Genomic DNA, 21,086 nt, shown 5'->3' with positions numbered 1-21,086 from the left:
ACCTAACAACAACAACCCAATCATTTGGAGTCCTAATGTAGTGCTGTGGAATACTGCACTAGACCAAAAGATGGGTTTGAACTGAAAGATCGGTGGTTCAAACTCGCCAGCTACTCCTCAGAAACCCTATACAGGGTCACTATGGGTCAGAACCAACTTGACAGCACTTACTAACAACAACCCAATCATTTGGACCCCTGGCGTGGTGCTGTAGGATCAGTACTGGACTGCAAACCACAAGGTCGGCTGCTCAAATCCACCAGTGGTTCCTCGGGAACCTATACAGACAGGGTTGCTATGAGTAGGAATTGACTCGATGGCACTCAGCAACAACAATCCAATCATTTGGTAGAAATTAAAAGACCAGGTAAGAAAAGCAATTCGTCTCACTGCACCTACTTTCCCATGTCTTATCAACAGTTTTTAAAAGCATTTTGCAATTACTGTCAACAGAATTTTATATCAGTTTCATTTTCTAACTCATCTTGGCTCATGTTTGGCAGTCTGTGCTTGCTTGATGCCTGATCTGGTCTAGTGATTATAGCATATGGTAATACTGAATAAATGCAAAGACAAACAGTACTAAACAATGCAAACGCTCACAGTGAAACACCAACACTACAGATTGTTCTGTAACGTTCTGCTGTATGAACAACATATACATTTAAAAACCCAACTAGCAATTTAGAAATTAGTGCACATGTTATTTCTTGACATTGGTGAGCTCAAATTAGCAACCTTTATTTTGCATTAAAATGGGTTTTGGCATTTTATCATGTTTTTGTCTTTTTTTTTTTTTTAAAGAGAAAGTAGTCATAAGCTAGAGAGGCATACAATTGATATTTTAAAAAACAATTATAGTTTGTCCGAAAGAGAAAATAACCTTACCTGCAAAGTCCAAGGAAATCAAGAATTCAAATAATTATGATCATGTCTATTTCTCATCACATTCCATATTTTTAAAATCCTCTATTTTCCAGCTGTAATTTTATATTGTATGTTCCCTAAGGGTTTTGTCTAAGTTTTCCATTCACCACAGAGTTTCAATGACAAAAAAATACACACAAAACTATTATTTGCACACTAGTTATTATGGTATTTAATAAGTAGACTGAAAAGAACATCTAATGGTTTCAGAGCTGTCATTAAGTAATCACTGATGCCAATTTTGAGGAAATCAAGAATGGAAAATTTCCAGACTTAATCAAAACTTTTTCACATTCTCTGAAAGTTCCTAGCTGTTAAAACCTAGTGGGTCACTAACTACAGTCTTTAAAAAGCAACATTCAAAACCGCAATAGGTTATAAATACTATAAACTATAAAAACTACAATTACAAGCTACTATTCAACTAAGAATAATTTTCTAAGAACAAATGTATAAATTCAATTCATTTAGAGTAACTGTCTCAAAGTTTTACTTTCATTTTCTCATTTGGGAAATGGAAACACTCAACTCAATAAACTACAAATCACACAGGAAGAGCTGGAAGTACAGAGAGAAGCACTATGTTCTTCAGCTCAGAGTGGCACTACAATTAGGCAAATGTTGACAATTTTGTGTCATCAAATCTAAAATCATCTTGATTAATATTACTCACTTAGCATTCCCCTCCTTTAGCAGGCAATATGTTTAGTTCATCTCCTCCTACTGAGGTGGCAATTAGAAGGTACCACTGGCTTGCTACTGAACCTTACATTACTGTGAAAACACAGCAGAGATCTTGGACATAAGTATGAATACATAAGTATGAATATACTGTTAAAGCAACTGAGTGAATTGAGAGTCCTGGGTATACTTTAGCTAGCTGACAGAACTCTGAAGCATTTAACACTAAGTTTACTTTGCATTCCCTATAAAATCAGTGGACCTTAAAATCGAAATGTTGGTTCCAAACTGTAAGCACTACAACTTCAGCAGCACACCAGGAAATGGCTACAGGGACTGTACTGAACTACCCGGAATCAGCAGAGTCCAGTCCCTGTTTACAGACAACATCTTTATTGCCTACAGCATCCCAACAACACACACTTTCTGTCAGGTTATCAGGTATTATATAGACATTTCAAATTTCTAATTAATCTGAATGAGATGGCTGACACAGATTTTCCAACAAATACCTGCCTGTCTTGGGGAACTTGCTTTTGAATTCTAAGTACAAATATACCATAAATCCCAGATTCTGAAAACTGGCTAACTTTTTAGGATTCATCTCAGTTCTACCCGCAAATGGTTGGAAAGAAAAGTTTTTCCTGTAATCATCATTAAAGAAAGGTTATCATTAAGAAAAGGACTATTATTCTACAAAAAAACAAATGAGTGCAATATTTGACTTAAATTGCTAGTGGATTTCCAATCTTGCTTTTAGTCTGCTCTCATTTTACTTCTAAATGCAAGCATTGACCTTGACTATACCTATTTAATTATAAATCTACATATTAACTACAAATTATGGAAGTCATACACCAAGTGAAATCTTTTCTTAAATGAGAAGCTACAGCAGACAGATTCCAAATAAATGTGAAGCATACTTCTTTCACTAATTAAGGGAGTGATATAAAAGTTTACATTCTGAGGAGAAAAGAGGGATATAATTCATTCAAAAGAAGAAAATTATGGCACCATTTAATTTTCTTCACTGTTTACTTGTTTATGCAAGAAAACTTTAATTTAGACAATCCTTGGAACTTTCTTATTTTAAATCTATAAATATTTATTGAGAGTCTACAAGGTGTCAGACAATGTGCAGAGCAGGCGAAGGTTTGTTTCTGCTAAATGCCATTGAGTTGGTTCCAACTTATAGTAACCCTGTATAGGGATTCTGAGGTTATGAATCTTTGTGGGAGCAGAAATCTTCATCTTTCTCTCAAAGATCGCCAACTTTGTGGTTCGCACTCCAGTGTTTATCCTACAGAGTCACTGTGCTCTCTAGGGAAAGGCTGTTGTTAAGTGTGGTCGAGTCACTTCCTGCTCATAGTGATCCTGCATAGGGTTTCCAAGGAGCAGCTGGTGGTTCTGAACCACTGAACTTGCAGTGAGCTTCCAGTGCTTATCCTACAGCACCATACCAGGACTCCTTATTACTCTTAGGATACACTCAGTTAAGTCTTGTTAATTAAATGATTGTCTCTTATAATCCACTACACACACTACAAGCTACACACGTTATTTCTGGGGAGAAGAAGTATGCTCATGTATCTTAGAAGGCTTTCATTTACATATAATTTATCATGCCAAAAAAAATGGAAGAAGTTATCTCTTACATATCACTTTGACTCAAATATGGTTACGGGTGATCAAAGAACCTAGAACCCAGTTAAGTTCCATGACAGTACTCAAGAGGACAGACAACAAGGGTAATATTAAGTCTTTATATAAAGATTATATGAGGGAACTTCAATAAGTTCATGGAAAAATTAAAAGATAATTGAATTTTTCCATGAAGTGTTTAACAAATATCAATTAGGCCCAATTGTACTTATTTTTAAAAGACAGAAACATTAAAGCAAGAATACCATTTACGATTCACGCACTAGAGGGTAGACATGTGTTGACATGAGTGAACAGGGCAGGCAATTTACAATCAGAGGGAAGTTGGCAGAGGAAATATGTGGGTGGTGGGGGATACAGGGAGGAATGCAGTAGTTAAAGTGAATAGAGGTAAATACTGTTAACTGTTGGTGCATGAAGGGATTGCAACCATGTTACAAAGCAAAGTACATGATTTGTTGAATGTAAAACTGATGATCTGCTCTGTAAACCTTGACTCAATTCACAATAAAAAGTTAAAAAAGAAAAAAAGAATACCATTTACTCATACATGGAGTATCACAATATAACATATGAACATTTGCAAACTTACCAAACCATTGCGGAATGCATTTAGAAAGCCACACAGAATTCAACAAGGCTCACAAGAACAGAACCTTGCATTAAGTCACATACTCCGATCACTGAACTAGAAGTTAGGGAAAGGTTTTATAACTAAACTCTTGTCACAAATGGTTTCATTTGTAACCTATACTACCTATAGTCACAATAGCAAAGTATCTTTAGTAACCAGAAGCATCTCGTGAAGAGCACACTTCTGAAATCTGGACTACACGAGATTGAAGACCCACTAGGAGAGCACGCCAATAGCTGAGAGAAGTTATACAAACTCATACAGGTTCTCCTGGAGCAAAGCACAAAATAATCAGTTGACTGTGGCACTTTCAAGCTCACCAGCCACTCCTCGGAAACCCTATACAGGGTCACTATGGGTCAGAACCGACTTGACGGCACTTCACAACAACTGTGGCACTGTGGGATAATGCACTGGACCACAAGATTGGTTTGAACCACAAGGTTGGAGGTTCAAATTCACCAGCTGCTCCTTGGAAACCCTATACAGTGTTGCTATGAATTGGAACCTACTCGATGACACTTAACAAAAAACTATAAATTACACACCAGCAAAGGGGGGGGGGAACCCCAAAGTGGATCAACATCAAATGCAATATATATACTGAAAGGAACACAATCAAAGAATAACTATATCTTCTGATATGGAAAACTGTCTAACATATATGGTGAAATAAAAACTGCAAATCACAAAACAAGCAACGTGTGTGTGTGCCTGCGCACATGAGCACAACTGCATTATGTGTATAAAATCATCACAAAAGAAAGGGCCCAAATAACAGACAGGTGATTACATAAGGTGAGTAGGATCCGGCTAGTTAAGGAGACATATCCCCTTCACTTCTTACTTTCTGTACTTGATAAATTGATTGTTTTTTAAAATAATGTACACTTTTTTAAGTTTTAATTTTAAAAACAAACAAATGTGTATTTATCAATACATCTTTAAAAGGCAAATACACCAAGCAAAGCAAGGTTGATGCTTTAAATGTTTTAATATCGAATCCTAAGGGCACAGCAAAATGAAACTCAAAGCAGTCTTTGATTAAGTGAGAATAAGAATCTCAATATAAAAAAACAGCATCTGATTCCAAGAAAAAAATGGGAAACAGTACCTACACCATCAAAAACTTACTGACAACTTAAAACTAAATCTTTATACAGAATAGCAGCTTTGAAAACAGATATTGGTGAGCTGCTTTAAACAAAAAATCAATTCAAATGTTTATATAAAAATTTCTCTGGAAAGTGATCCATTCCTTAAACAAAGGAGAAACAAAAGCATAATATAGCAACACAGACACACTCCATGGGCATGAAGTCAAGAGTCATAGGAGACAGAAAACAGTCCAGTTTTATAGCCTAGAAACAGATGGAAATTTAGAGACACACTCGGTTTGAGAGGATCCAAAAGGCAAAGCAGCAACGTTTAAAAGGAAACATAATGAAGCTCTACTCTAGACATTAAAGTTCAAAGTAAAAGCAAGATGTTCTGGAAATGCCATCCCCATGGCATACACAACAGATCCACCCTATTCTAGTTTCAGAATTTAATTGTACAAGCAACTTCTCTCCATTGAGTTTTAGAGAAAATGAATCATAGCTTAGACAACATGGAATCCCCTTAATTTTTGGTCCCACAGGAAGGTAATGTAAGCAAAATCATTATTTGGTTTTGAAAAGTGGTACCTTTTGAATTTTCTTTTTTTTTTGTAAAAAGTTTTCTTTCATGATTACTTTTTGCTCAGTCTAAAATTAAAGTCAGTCTAGGAATATGTATTTTTGATCATAATCAAGCTCAAACCCACTACCACTGAGTCGATTCCAACCCACAGCAGTCACAGGACAGTTTCTGAAACTGTAAGTCTTTACTAGAGCAAACATTTTTCTCCCTCGGAGGAGCTGGTGGGTTTGAACTGCCGACCTTGCAGTTAGCAGCCTCATACTTAACCCACTATGCCACCAGAGCTCTTTCTGAAATTTAATGTTGACAACAGATAACTGTCCTTATTTATATAACCTAGAGCATATCAAGCCCTGCATAGGGTTTCTGAGGATTTAAAAATCTTTGCAGGAGCAGAAAACCTCATCTTTCTCTTACTGAGCAGCTGGCGGGCTGGAACTGCCAACCTTGGGCTCGCAGTCTAAAAAGTGGCAAACTTATGGGGAAATTCATGGAAAAATTGCTTTTCTGCTATCACTAAGCAATAGGAAGAGCTCTGGACACCATTTGAAAATGTGAATTTCTCCCACCCTAGGATCACTACGAGTCGGTACCAACTCATGGTGGGACCTAACAACAACTAGTCTGACTTGAACCCAATTATTCCCAGGATGGGTCAAGTGAAGTAATGAGTACCCCTACCCTTCCTTCCCATATACCCCTACCCCCCACCCTCACCTTTCTCTTCAACCCCAATTCTCTGCCTCAGGCAGAACATAGACACTTCCCAGCTACATCTCTTTTGTAGTTTTAGACTCAGTTGTTGTTTTAAGTGTCGTCAAGTCGGTTCCAACTCATATTGACCCAAATAGGATTTCCAAGGAGAGGCTGGTGAGTTTGAATTGCTGACCTTGTGGTTCAAAACAGCCTTGCATTCCAGTGTTTTATTCCACATCAGGACCACTAAGAACACCACACCAGGACTCAGTTATCATTCTTTAAATCTCTGGAATCCTGGTGTGGCACTGTAGGTTAATGCGTTGGACTGTAAAGTCAGTTTGACTTTCAAGGTTGGCGGTTCAAGCTCACCAGTCTCTCCTCGGAAACCCTATACAGGGTCACTATGGGTCAGAACCAACTCAACGGCACTTAACAACAACAACCATAAGCAACAGAAAGCATACTCTATGTTACAATGGGCAAGGTTATAAGAACTCATTCAAATTTTTTAAAATTTTGTACTTGTCACTAACAAGAAAATGAAAGACAAAATATTTATAAATCGTATCTGGATAAGGAACATGTTCATCTAGAATATATAAACAACTCAATAATTTTAAAAAGACAACCCAACTTAAAAATGGGTAGAGACAGTTTTAAAATTCCCTGTTCTGGAAACCAGGGGTAGGAGAAGGATAAAGAGATGTGAACAAGCATTTCTCCAAAGAAGCTCTAAAGATGGCAGTAAGTACATGAAAAGATGCTCAGTGTCAGGGAAAAGCAAATGAATAGCACAGTACCAGAGCACCTTCCCGATTACTAGCCAGCTGCAGTCTAGTCTATTTGGAATCCTGCTGACCACATGTGTGACAAAGTAGAACTGGCTCCATAGGGTTTTCAAAGGCTGATTTTTCAGAAGTAGGTCTTTTTTACAAAGTACTTATGGGTGGACTATAACCTCCAACTTTCTGGTTTGCAGCCAAGCTCATTAACATTTCACATCACCTAGAGACTCCATTAACAGGACAGTTAAACTACATATATGGTATTGTTGTTTTCCTTGTGTGCTGTGGAGTTGGTTCCGACTCATAGCAACCCTGTACAGGGTTTCTGAGGCTGTAAATCTTTACGGGAGCAGAACGCCTCCTCTTTCTCCCGCGGAGCAGCTGGTAGTTTCAAACTGCTGACCTTGGCGGTTCACAGCCCGATTCGTAACCACTAAGCTACCAGCTCCAGATATTTTCAAATCATTAGGTCATTTGCCCCATTTGAACTCTAGTAACCTATTTCAAATATATATAGCATTTACACTATCATCTTTTGCTGAAATCCATTTCCCAATCTGTTGTGCATTGAATTATGCTCTCCAAAAAGTTATGTCCTGTTCCCTCTATCTATCAGTACACCTGATTGTGCTTGGAAACAGGGATTTTCTTCTGTTCTGTTAATGAAGTCATACGAGAGTAGTAGTTGTTAACTGCTGTGAGTAAATTCCAATTCACAGTGACCCTATATAGGATTTCCATGGAGTCGCTGGTGAGTTTGAGCTGCTGACCTTGTGGTTCAAACAGACCTTGTGGTCCAGTGCTTTATCCTACAGTGCCACAGTATACCACAGTATACCAGGTCCTAAACCTACATCTAATCCTTTCTGAATGGTATCACATAAAGAACAGAATGCACACACATACTCACAGGAAGACAGCTGCCATGTGAAGATACATCTACAAGAAGCCAAGGAACATCCAGGACAGCTCAAGAAGACAAAGTCAAATATTACAATGAAATGTGCAAAAGTCAAATATTATAATGAGAAGTGCAAAAGATCCAGAGTTTAAAAACCAAAAGAGAAGAGTTCACTCAGCATTTGTCAAGCTAATGGAACAGAAATAAAATTCAAGGCCTTGAGAGTAAAAAGCATCCAGCTGATATGAAGTGAGGAGAGAAACACAAGAACACCCAAACTTGCAGTCAGTACCCATTTGATGTAGTTTTGATGGCTTGATGATCATAATTTGACTAGAGAAAAATAAAGAAATTTGATAAAGGAAACAAGTGAAAATTGCTACAATTTGATGAACTTGACTATACAGTATGAGTTGCACTTTAATGTAAAGGAAGCAAAGACCCTCACCACTGGACCAATAAACAACATTCATTATCAAAGGAGGAAAGACTGAAGTCAAAGACTTCATTTTGCTTGGATCAACCATCAACACTCATGAAAGTAGCAGTCAAGAAATCAAGCAATATATTGCACTAGGCACATCTGCTGCACAGGACCTCTTTAAAGTTTTCAAGGGCAAAGACATCAGTTTAAGGACTATGGTACACCTGCCTAAGCCATGATATTGTCAATAGCCTCATATACATGTAAAAGTTGGACTGTGAATAAAGACCATAGAAGAATTGATACACTTCAGTTATGGTGTTGCAGGAAAATACTAAAAGTACCATGGACTGCCAAAAGAACAAACAAATCTGTGTTGAAAGAAGAAATACAGCCAGAATGCTCCTTAGAAGCCAGGATGTTCAAACTTCCTTCATCTCTCATACTTTGAGCATATTATCATTAGGGCCCAGTTTCTGGAGAAGAACACCATGCTTGGTAAAGTGGAGGTTCAATGAAAAAGAAGAAAACCGCCAACAAGATGGATTACTACGGTGGCAGTAGCAATGGGCTCAAGGGTAGCAATGATTGTGCGGTTGGCACAGCAAAAGTCAGTCTTTTGTTCTGTTGTGCATAAGGTCGCTATGAATCAGTACTGACTCAATGGCACCTAAGAACAACAACAATTACTATGCTACCATGGGCTTCTGAGGTAATTCCTAGACAACTCACATGGAAATATAAAATCTTTTGTGTTCAAGCTACTATTGACTTTCAGTAACAGAATCTGTTAACGGAAGTTAAAGAAGAAACATGAAGATCGAGGGCCTTTATCATTTTGCTGTATCTTGGCATGGATATGAGATCAGGAACTTGATCCACAAATAAACACCCAGACATATGAGGGAGGTTCAAAAAGTTCATGGAATAATGGAATTAAAAGATAATGATTTAACTTGATCTAGCCAGATTCTAAACAACTTTGTCACATTACTGCCTTTCCACAATTCTGAAATCTTTTCCATTTCCACTTTCCCCTTGCCTCATTCAACAACCATTTTAAAGATAAGCAGCAACGAAAATCAAGGGCCCTTCCAAGACTAAGACTTAATGGGAATACATGCTGTGATTGGTGACCACATTCATCACCAATAAGGATAAGTGAGGGGAAAAACAGCAATGAAGCTGCGAGCTAAGTCCTACAATGTTCAATAGACTTCTGTGAACCCGGGTGGAGACCTGGTGGGCCAGCAGTGTGGCAAGACCTGGGGACTCTTGGGACCAGAGTCAGTGACATAGCCACAGAGGACTAGAGTGGAGAGTGAAGCGTCCAGCTGATTAAAAAAAGGAGGGCATATGCACAAGAACACCCACACTTGCAGATAATACCCACTTGACCTGGCTTCAATGACTGCGTGATCAGAGCTCAACTAGAAGAAGAAAGAAGAGGAAAAAAAGAGTAATCTGATACAATTTGATAAACTTGACCTATAGCCTATGGATTCAGTAGCTCAAAAGAGGGAACAAGTCCTTACAGCAAGAATCAATCCCACCCCCTTCACACACAGAGTAGACAGGGATGGGCAACTTGAACATTGGCTATCCAAAATGGGGGACTACAAAGGTAAGAAGTGACTGGCTTACAAGCTTTCAAGAGGGAACCTAGATCCAAAGGGCCTGGAGGAAGGTAGAATCTCCACTGAGTATCAAATCTGTCTAGGCGGGGCTGATGAAAGGAAATGTGAACAGATCTCTTGTGATACAATAGTGAATAATTGTTATCAGGACTGATTTCGAGGGCTGGAAATGTAAAGGTAGATGTTTTGTAGCAAGGAGGGGAGTAACTAACTTTTCAGTCTAGGAGCCGAGGTCCCTGGGACCATCAAGGGAGAAGAGCAGAGAGCGGGACCCTACCCAGAGAAGCAGTGACGCCAGAGATGGAGGCATGGAGAGATGGAGCAGCCGGGGACTCTAGACCCAGAGAGGGAGAGGGGCTGTGTGCTGACGACTGTGTACTAACGAGCAGGGGGCATACCCTCTGGTTGTTTGATGATGCATGGAGGGGATTGTAACCATGGCAATGAAATGATACATAATAGGATGAATGTAAAACTAATGTTCTCCCATGTAAACTATCACATAATTCACAATAAAAGATTTAAAAAAGAAAAAGAAAATCAAGGGGAGTGCAGTGACTCTATAAGATAAACACTGAACTGCGAATCACAAGATCAGCCATTTGAGCCCACCGCCACTCTCTGGGAGAAAAATGAGGCTTTCTGCTCTCACAAATATGTAGTCTTAGAAACCCTATATAGGATTACTATGACTCAGAACCAGCTTGACAGTATTTAACAACAACAAAGAAACTCAAAATTGACCACTAAGTCAATTCCCAATTATATAATCAAACCATTTGCTGGCTCTCTCCTTCTTCCCTGTGGTGGTGGTGGTGTGCCGTGGAGTCAGTTCCAACTCATAGCGACCCTGTACAGGGTTTCCGAGGCTGTAAATCTTTATGGGAGCAGATAAAAATTCATGTTATCTACTTAAAGCATACATAAAGGTGAAGTCTATGGACTGAATTAATCACATACTTTTCAATGGTACACATCAATGACTAATCCAGTTAGTGCCCAATTTATAATGTATTCAAGTTACAAGGAACCACACTATGAGCAGCCATTTTTTTTTTGCTTCCTTATACATCTTATCAGAGTCCTGGGGTGGTGCTACGGGTTAATGCGCTGGACTGCAAGGTCAGTTTGAACTGTAAGGTCAGCAGTTCAAACTCATCAGCCGCTCCTTGGAAACCTAACAGGGTCAGTATGAGTCGGAACTGACTCAATGGCACTTAAACAACAACAACGTACAACTTATCATTAGTAATATGTACTTCGCACAATATTGCGACACATGATTTGCTAATGTTATCATTCTCAGATGTAATGTTTCCAATCTCCAAAGACAAATAGAGATCAGACTAAAAAGATATTGATAATAAAAGGCAATAATGGAAACTAAAAATTAAGTTTAAAAAATGAAGATTCAACTTACATCAGAACTGACTTTACAGCAGAGTAGGCGCTGTCAGAATGAAATCACATCTGAAGTTGGGGATTACCTGTACATACTGGAAGATCCAAACGCAAAGTGGTAGGCAAGTAGTCTTTTATGTAGCTCCAAGTTAGACATGAAATCCTCATGTGGTACTGTAAGATACGTGCTGGACTGCTAACCACAAGGTCAGCAGTTCAAACCCACCAGTCACTCCTTGGAAATCCCATATGGGGTCAATGAACTCTGGTAGAGTAGTGGTTACGAATTGGGGTGCAAACCTTAAGGTCAGCAGTTCGAAACTATCAGCTGTTCTGCAGGAGAAAGAGAAGGCTTTCTGATCCCGTAAAGATTTACGGCCTCGGAATCCCCATACAGGGTCGCTATGAGTCGGAACCGACTCCACGGCACATAACCACCACCACCATGAGTAAGACTGCACGTCAAACAGCAAGTACTTACCCAAGATATTTCCTTCACTGACTTTATATATAAGCACAGAATAGGCAATGGGGATATGATTAACATACAGGAAATACCTAAAACTTATCAGGCACTGTCAGACACTTTGTAGACGTTCTCTTGGTTAATCTTCACAATCACTTTGTAAAGTAGATTAATATTCTCAAATTTCAATGGCAGGAACTTAAGAGTCAAAGGAGTTCTGGTGTGATCCTGTAGGATAAGCACTAGACTATTAGCTGAAAGTCTGGCAGTTCAAACAAACCAGTTGTTCTTTGGAAACCCTGTACAGGGTCACTATGAGTTGGAACCAACTCAACAGCACTTAACAACAACAGAGTCAACAACTTAAACTGATCCAAGGAACAAAATTATAAAGAGGGAGAAGCCTAGGACTGACTGGTTTCAAAACCTATTTAATAAATATTTACGATGCATCATTTTATGCCAGGCACTGTGCTACATGGAACCCTGGTGGCACATCATTAAGTGCTAGCTGCTCCAACAGAGAAAGCTATGGCAGTTAATGTCTATAAAGATTGCTGTTGTTAAGCGTCAAATCAGTTCCGATATGTCACAGCAACCCTGCATAGGGTTTCCAAGGCTTGTAAATCTCTGAAAGATATGCATCTTCATCTTTCTTCTGTGGAGTGGGCCAGTGGACTTGAACCGCTAACCTACAAACTTGAAAATCCTAAAGGGTAACTCTACTCTGTCCTATAGGGTCACTATAACTGCAGTAGTTTCAACTTTGGTTTTATTGTGGTAGGCACCAAGAATACAATGGTGAATTAAAAACAAAACAAAACTGGGTTTTCGGTTGATAGGGAAGGGCAACTTAGATATTGGCTACCTAAAATGGGGAGGGGGAGCTATAAAGGTACGAAGTGAGTGGCTTACAAGTTTTCAAGAGGGAGTTTAGTTTCAGAGGGTGCGGGGAAGGTAAGACTTTCCATTGTGTGGTTTTCAACCTGTCTAGATGGGGCTGGTGAAAGGAGGTGGGGATAGGACTCTTGTGGTTTAACAGTAATTTTATCCAATATGTTGTTGTTAAATGCTGGTAGCCAGGAGGCAAGCATGTGGGGTGTATCCTTTGGTTGTTTGATGATGCATGCAGGGGATTGCAATCATTGCAGTGAAACGAAATATGATAGGATGAATGTAAAGATAATGTTCTCCCATGTGAACTAACACATACAATAAAAACTTTTAAAAAATTTAATATGTATATAAAGGTCTATGTACTGAGCAAATAAAACGTGATAAACTGCATACACACACACACACAAACCCTATACAGATTCACTATGAGTCAGAACTGACTCCATGGCACATAGCCACCACCACTACCACCACCATGCAATGTTATATTTTCAAGGAAATGTATTAAAACCTTGTTTGCAATAGCAAAACAACCCCTGGAAATGAGCCTGAATGTTCATTAATAGATGAATGGTAACATCCATATTACAGAACATCTGCAGCTACTAATAAGAATGAATTAAATTTGTGTGTGTAGACTTGAAAGGACATCCATAAACTATTGTATAAAGGCTTCTTGGTGAAATCTCACAATCAACCTATAGCTTATAATCCTACTATATCTTATTTGGAGGCAAAAATTCATTATTTTACACTTTTGTTTGTAAAAATTTTGAGAAAGAGATGGAGAAGCATACACACCAAGTAGTTAATACTGGTGATCACAGGATCAGAGAAGATAGGATTTTACCAGTAACATCCCATCTGTCAGTTTTTCATGCTGCATGGCTTGCATGATGCTGTGACATTGGAACTATGCCACCAATATTTCAAATTCCAGAAGAGTCACCCACAAAGGACAAATTTCACTGTAGTTTCCAGAGTAAGAAAGACTAGGAAGAAAGATTTGGCAATCTGCTTCTAAAAATTAGCCAATAAAAACCTTCTAGATCAAAACAGATTACTGTCTTGACTTGGGTGCTTTGGACACATCGTCAGGATGGGAAAGGGCAACAAGTTTGGTGAAGTGCATGGCCAGTAAGGGCAAGGAAGATTCTCATTGAGATTAACTGACAATGATGGACTCAAACATGCCAGCAACCATGAAGCTAATGCAAGACTAGGCAATGTTTTAATCTGTATACATAGGTTATATAGAGTCAAAGTCAACTTAACTGCAGTGATCTATCTCACTTTGCCCAGTAAGTACGTATTACTTTTGTAGGTTGATATGGAAGGCAAAAATTGAAGTTATCAAGAATAAGGACACACATGAGCAGGCATGTAAGCTTGCTGGCGACCACACTGGTCTACTGGTGAGTGGAACAGGGGGAAAGGCAGCAGTGTAGAAATGGGCTGAGTCCAACCACAGTCCATAATCCTGTTGATTTGGACATGAGAGAGAGAAGAGGAAGGGCTGCTTGGTCCAAAGTGTGATGAGACCTGGGGACACGTGAGCCCATGAACAGAGACATAGCCACAGATAGATAGAGCTGAGAGTGAAGCATCCAGCTGATATGAAGTGAGGGGAGATGCACAAGAACACCCAAACTTTCAGACAGTACCCATTTGACCTAGCCTCGATGGCTTGATAATCAGAACTCAACTAGAGGAAGATTTTTTTTTTTTTTAATTTTTGATAAAGGAAATAAATGTAGATTGCTACAATTTGATGAACCTGACCTGACCTACACTCATGGAGGTAGTAACTCTAAATACCAACAGAGAGGGAAGGTGTCTTCACATCAAGTATCAATGCTATCCCCTCTGTACACAGGGTAGATAGGGACAGGCAACTTAGACATTGGCTACCTAAAATGAGGGGGGGCGATAAAGGCAAAAAATGACTGGCTTACAAGGTTTCAAGAGGGAGTTTAGTTTAAGAGTGTGTGGGGGAAGAAAGAGTCCCCACTGAAAAGCTTTCATCTTGTCTAGATGGGTCTGGTGAAAAGAGATGGGGATAAGATTCTTATGATTCAATAGTAACTGTTACCATGACTAATTGCGACTGTCACAATTGTAAAGCTAGAAGTTTTGTAACAAAAACGGGGAAGTAGTTCATCTTATAGTCCAGAAACAGAGGACCCTAGGACTGTCAAGGGAGAAGAATACAAGTGGAATGCAGGACCTTATCCAGAGAAGCAGCAACACCAGAGATGGAGGCAGAGATGGGACATGGAGAGGGGGAATGGCTGAGGAAGAAAGGGACTAAGAGATAGTGGCCAGGAGGCAGACTTGCAGAATGTTTGGTGGTGTCAATTATTATATATGCCTGAGCGGTTTTTTTTGTTTGTTTGTTAGTTTTTAAAAAAAGAGCTAAAGTGAATAGAGAGAAATAGTTATCTGATAACACACAGAGTGAACGATACTCATTATAATGAAACAAGGTGTATGCTTTGTTGAATGTAAAACTGATGATCTGTCTGCCCTATAAACTTTCACTCAATACACAATAAAAACTTAATTAAAAAAAAAAGAGTCAGGACAGTAAATAGTCTGAACACCTCCCCCACATACACCAGGTCCTCATAAAACCACATTCCAACCACTACTAATGAAACAGTGGTGTTTCACGGTCAAGGATTCAGAGCATCACCTCTTTTACAAAAAATACAAAGTTTAGTTTTAAAAACGTCTCTCTTATTACCACCCCATGCCACGATAAGGAGAAAAACCTATTTTTATCAACACCCAGGGGATCTAAACCTGGATTCTAAGTAATAATCTACTTTGAGAATTTATAATCAAGAACTTAGAAATTTAGAATGTAATGAATGTAAAACTAATAGTCTCCCATGTAAAGTATCACATAATTCACAATAAAACATTTAAGAAAAAAAGAAAAAAAAAAAGAACTTAGAAATTTTAGGATGCTCAACAGATTTTCACAACCACACCATTATTTATGAAGAACATAGAGAAATGTTACATGAGAAGTGTACAGAAGACAGGTCTCCTAAGACTCTTCTGGGCCTGAAATTAAAAGTGCTAACTGCTACTTGGGCTGCCCCCTAGGGACCAAATTAAAAATTTCTAAAAGTATCTTCAAAGAAATGTCTTCAATAAATATTCATTCAATACTTAATGCTGCTGCTTTATAGGGTTTCAAAGGCTGTAAATCTTTACGGGAGTATAAAGCCTCATCTTTCCCCAGTGAAGCAGCCATGTATTCAAATTGCTGACCCTAGGAGAGTAGCCCAGTGCAAAACCTACTACCCTACTGGGTACTTATTAAATACCTACTTTATTATGAGGAGTCCTGGAGTCCTGGTGTGGCGCTATAAGAAAAACAATCAAGGTCGGTTTGAACTGCAACGTCAGTGGTTCAAGCTCACCAGCTGTTCCTCAGAAAACCTATACAGGATCGCTATGGGTCGGAACCAACTCAACGGCACTTAACAACAAATGAGGAGTCCTGGTGTGGCACCATAGGATAAAGCACTGGACTGCAAAGTTGGTTTGAACCTCAAGGTCTATGGTTCAAACCTACCAGCCACTCCTCAGAAACCCTATACAGGGTCGCTGTGAGTCAGAACTGATTCTACAGTACTTCACAAGTCGGTTTGAACCTCAAGGTCAGTAGTTCAAACTCACCAGCCACTCCTTGCAAGTCCCTATACATGGTCTCTATGAGTTAGAACCAACTCGACGGCACTTAACAACATAACAACAATATGCCTGATATGTCACTGTAAGGTAAGCACTGGACTGTTAACCACAAGATTTGCATTTCAGAAACCCTTTACAGGGTGGCTAGGAGTTGGAACCGACTCCACAGCACGTAACAACATGTGCCAGGCAAAGGAACCCTAGTGGTACAGTGGGTAAAGTGCTGGGTTGCCAAGTGTTGTTCAAACCACCTTGGAAGAAAGATGAGGCTGTTTGCTCAGGTAAGGATTTATACTCTCAGAAACCTTAGGGAAGTTCTACTCTGTCCTACAGGGTTGCTATGAATCTGAACTGACAAGATATGGCAGTGGGGTGGGGCTGGCGATATGCCAGATAAGGAATCCTGGTAGCTTAAATGTTAACCTAAAAGTGTGCATATCAGCGGTTCGAACCCAGCAGGCACTCTGGGAGAAAGATGTGGCAATCTGCTTCCATAAAGATTTCAGCCTTGGAAACTCTTTGGAGCAGGTTCTACTCTGTTCTATGACACTGATGATAACTCTGTAGGTGCTACAAAAAGCAATTTGGCATTGATAAAGTATCCCCATTGTGATTTTTGATAAGTTATCTGCAAGTTATTAACTGCACTCTAATTTTCAAAACATTTAGTGCCAAAGGACACAAATTATAAACAATTAGTTAGAAAACAGCAAAACAAAACAGCAAATTTTAAAAGCATAGTGTAAATAAGCCAGTAAGGTCAGCCCTAGAACCTCTCTCAAATCTTTCATTCCCAATTCACACCACTTGCAGAAGACTCCTGGTTTGCCTTTTCCTCCCCAGGGTTTGGCAGAGCAATTAGCATCCCCAACTGACTTGCCTCAAAATCTGGTTGTTTGTCAAGTCCGTTCCTGCTCATAGTGACCCATATAGGATTTTCCAAGAAGCAGCTGGTGGGTTTGAACTGCCAGTCTTGCAATTAGTAGTGCAATCCTTATCCCACAAGGCAGGTTCTATACTCTGGGTACAAAGATGTGCTTCTGGCAGCCAGAGTTGGGAATCATTGTAGCTTTCCCAAAGAAACTATTCAGTTTTAGTTACATTACATGTATCTGGAGTCCTGGTGTGCCGCTGTGGCTAAGCACTGGACTGCAAAGCACAAGGTCAGTGGTTCAAACCCACCAGCTGCTCCTCTGAAATCCTGTACAGGGTCGCTGTGAGTAGGAATCCACTCAGCCACACATAACAACAACACATATCTGATGAAGGAAATTACCATTGCCATGGAAGGTATGGAATTAAAACTTCATTTACATTTTTCCCACAGAGAAAAAGTCTTGTTTTGTCTATATAATATTGTCTAGATTAGTCTATGTTTGTCTATATAATATTGAGTTAAAATACTAGAGATTACCAAAGGGAACAACAACAAAAATCTCTGATTTAACCAACCACAGACATGCTTTAATACAGTTAGTCAGCTAAGGGATATCAATTGCCAAATTATAAACTATTTGGAATTAGCTGATATCAGCTAAGTGACGTTTATGGCAACTGGAATCAAAAGAAAAAATTTTCACTGAAAATGATAGTTTAAAATTAAACAGCTCATGCAATTGCTAACATGCTAAAGAATAATATAACACATTACAGAACATATTATCCCATTATGGAAACCTTATCACTGACAATCAGCAGTCATTACTGAAGCAAAGTAAAGAATAAACATTAACTACAGAATGTGTATATCATTTTTAATCTAGTGAAGTAATATGAGTATATTTAGTTTGGGTGTGGACATTTAAAGCCATGAGTCAGAAACAAAATATTTAAATGAATTAAAATTAAACAAATTTTAACAGTTGAATTTTAACAAAATTCAAACAATTGCAAAAATATTTGTAAAAATAGTACTTCAAAGTAAAAAATCAATCTAATAAGATCAGGAAGTTTAAAGTGGAGGGAAAAATTATTTGCATCTGTCTAAAAAAAAAGTTTATTTGCATCTTCAGAAATTCTATACAGGGTTACTGTCAGAATTCACTGGATGGCACTTAACAACATGCATGCCAGACATTTTATATATACCACATTTAATATTCACAAATACTATGTTGAAGTTAAGTGCCGCCAACTTTGCAGTTCACACCGAACTTGCAGTCTAGTGCTTATCCTATAACACCACACCAGGGCTCTCACAATTACCACACTTTTTACAGAAAACTTAATTAAAAGTAACAACTTCTCTGGATGTAGAGAAACAGTAAATCAGAGCAGCTGGGGTTTAACTATCTGTTTGACTCTAGAGCCTTTGCTCCTTACCCTCTTTTACTATTTAAATGTAAGAGTCATTTCATTCATAAAACAGAAATTGGAAATAATCCAGTTATGTTTCACAAAAATGAAAGGAACCAACAAAAATAAAATTGAGGAGAAAAATAATTACATATGTGTACTTTTCTTTTTTTGGTAACACTTTTATTCCTAAAATTGATCAATAATTATAAATACAGCTTAAAGAGTAAGACTCGATCATCCAGTCTTTTGGGATATTCTTTAGAAACTATAGAACAAAGGGTTGGTTGTATAAACACAAGGAGAAAGAAAGAGCCCACAGCTAATATAGGCCATATCCTGGAAGAGAGAAAGGGGTGGGGATTATTTTTAGAAGTTCTGGGTCAAAAACTTGGTGTTGGTCACCAAGCTTCACCGTCATTCTTTTCAGTGTTTTCCAGAACCAATGCTCTCCTCTTCCATTTTGTTTTCCATCCCCTCAAAACAGTCCTCAAATTTTTTCTTCACAGTATCTTTTTCTTCACAGTATCACTGCAACTAACCATCTATCGGCCACTCTGGAAGTGTTCATAGAATTAAACTGGTAGTTTTAACATGCCTTGAAACAAAAGGAACACACTTTCAGAATTTGAAGTACTTTATATTTTGGGTAAATGTGGGGGCACATCTCTTGTTTTACAGAAGGGGCAAATGAGACTCGGAAAGAGGACATGACTTGCCCAAGGACAAAAGAGTGAGTTGGCTGCGGGGTCAGAGGTTGAAGCGTAATTATGGCCCGAGTCTCCACGGCTTTTCCAACCACACAAAACCCAGCAGAACCTCATGGGTGGCAGTGTCCAAAAGCCTGCCGTTGACAGGTCAGAAAGACCTCTCCAGAGATTACAAAATACCAAAAATAGCTCACTGCTTCGTGGTGCTCTAGGGTAAAGACAGGTTCGTTGGGTTTTCGGAATTTAGAGTATGAGAAAGGGGGCGGAGAGAAAAAACCAGTCTCCCCTTCCCGGATGCTGGTGCTCCTCCGGTCCCCTATCCCAGCCCACCAGTGAGACCAATTCAGTTTCCAAATTCAATAAATAAGAAGGCACTGGAACAAAGCGACCTCAAGCTATCCCCTTCCCTACTGTGCGACCCCAAAGCCTGTAGATGCAGACTACGAGTTCCGGCATGCTGCGCGCCTGTACACCCTCAGCCACAGCCACGCAGGCGACGCGATGATCGCCGGGAGTCATAGTCCGTGGCTTGCGGGGGGAACCGACGGCACGCGTGGCGGGACAGGCAGGCCTAGCGTCCCCACAAGCTCCTGGGAGCCCACCAGCTACCCGGGTCTCACCTCGACAATGCGGGTGCACTGGGTTCCCTTGCCGGCGCCCGGCCCGCCAAGGACAAACACGACTTGCGGCTTCATGAAGCTGAGAGGGCAGAGAAAAAGCGGTCGGCGAGTAAGCAGTGGGAAGTGAAGACTCCGGACTTGCAACAGCTGGCGACTGTAGCGGCTCAGCATACACTGTGTCTAAGCCGAACTAGGAGGTTGCTGACAGCAGCAGGGACACTGGAGCGAGGGGCGGGGTGGGGAAGGCGAAGAGAGAAAGGGGCGGGCCGAGCTGGCGCAGACTGTGGCCCTGCTGCTGTGGCACCGGTGGCGTCCACCCTGCGACCGGAAAGGGAGGAGCTTGCGGCTTCTCGCCCCACGGCGCCAGCGCATCAACAACATCTACCCCCCTTGACTGTGTATTCATTCACCCTCCTCTCTTCCCTTCTGTTCATTCATTCGTTCATTCCGTAAAAAAGTTTGTTCTGCGCCCCGACGCAGGCGCAGTACTGAAGGACAGTATACAATGGAGTGTAAATCCCGTTGTCTCTGTTCACAAGGATGTTAAATTCCTGCAGCCAACCTGAACAAGTGAACACACAAATACATAAATATATTGTTGTTAGGTGCCATCAAGTCGGTACCAACTCATAACGACTCATGTACAACAGAACAAAACATTCCCGGTCCTGGGCCAACCTCACAATTGTTGTCACGCTTGAGCCCATTGATGCTGCCACTTTTGCCAATCCATCTCGCTGGAGGTCTTGCTCTTTTCACTCTGACCCTCCACCTTACCAAACATGATATCCTCCAGCGACTAGTCCCTCCTGGCAATATGTCCAAAGTATGAGAGACGAAGTTTGGCCATCCTGGCCTCCAAGGAGCACTCTGGCTGCACTTCTTCCAACACAGATCTGTTGGTTCTTTTGGCAGCCCATGGCACTTTTCAATCTCCAACACCATAACATAAAAGC

At 39.9% G+C, this 21,086-nt stretch overlaps 1 protein-coding gene across 2 annotated transcripts in view; it reads right to left on the bottom strand.

The window, feature by feature from the left end:
- CMPK1 (cytidine monophosphate (UMP-CMP) kinase 1, cytosolic) overlaps positions 1-20,301 on the bottom strand; it is a 30,359-nt gene extending 10,058 nt beyond the window's left edge. For both annotated transcript variants that reach the window (XM_006839731.1, XM_006839732.1), the window contains exon 1: positions 20,131-20,301. In XM_006839731.1, coding sequence (XP_006839794.1) covers positions 20,131-20,301 — 171 coding nt within the window. The remainder of the gene's footprint in view (positions 1-20,130) is intronic.
- Positions 20,302-21,086: the final 785 nt, after the last annotated feature.

The sequence above is a fragment of the Chrysochloris asiatica genome, unplaced genomic scaffold (genome assembly GCF_000296735.1).
Source record: "Chrysochloris asiatica unplaced genomic scaffold, ChrAsi1.0 scaffold00026, whole genome shotgun sequence".
NCBI lineage: Eukaryota > Metazoa > Chordata > Mammalia > Afrosoricida > Chrysochloridae > Chrysochloris > Chrysochloris asiatica.
Note: the sequence above shows the minus strand (reverse complement) of the source record. Positions and strands in the feature narration are given on the sequence as shown.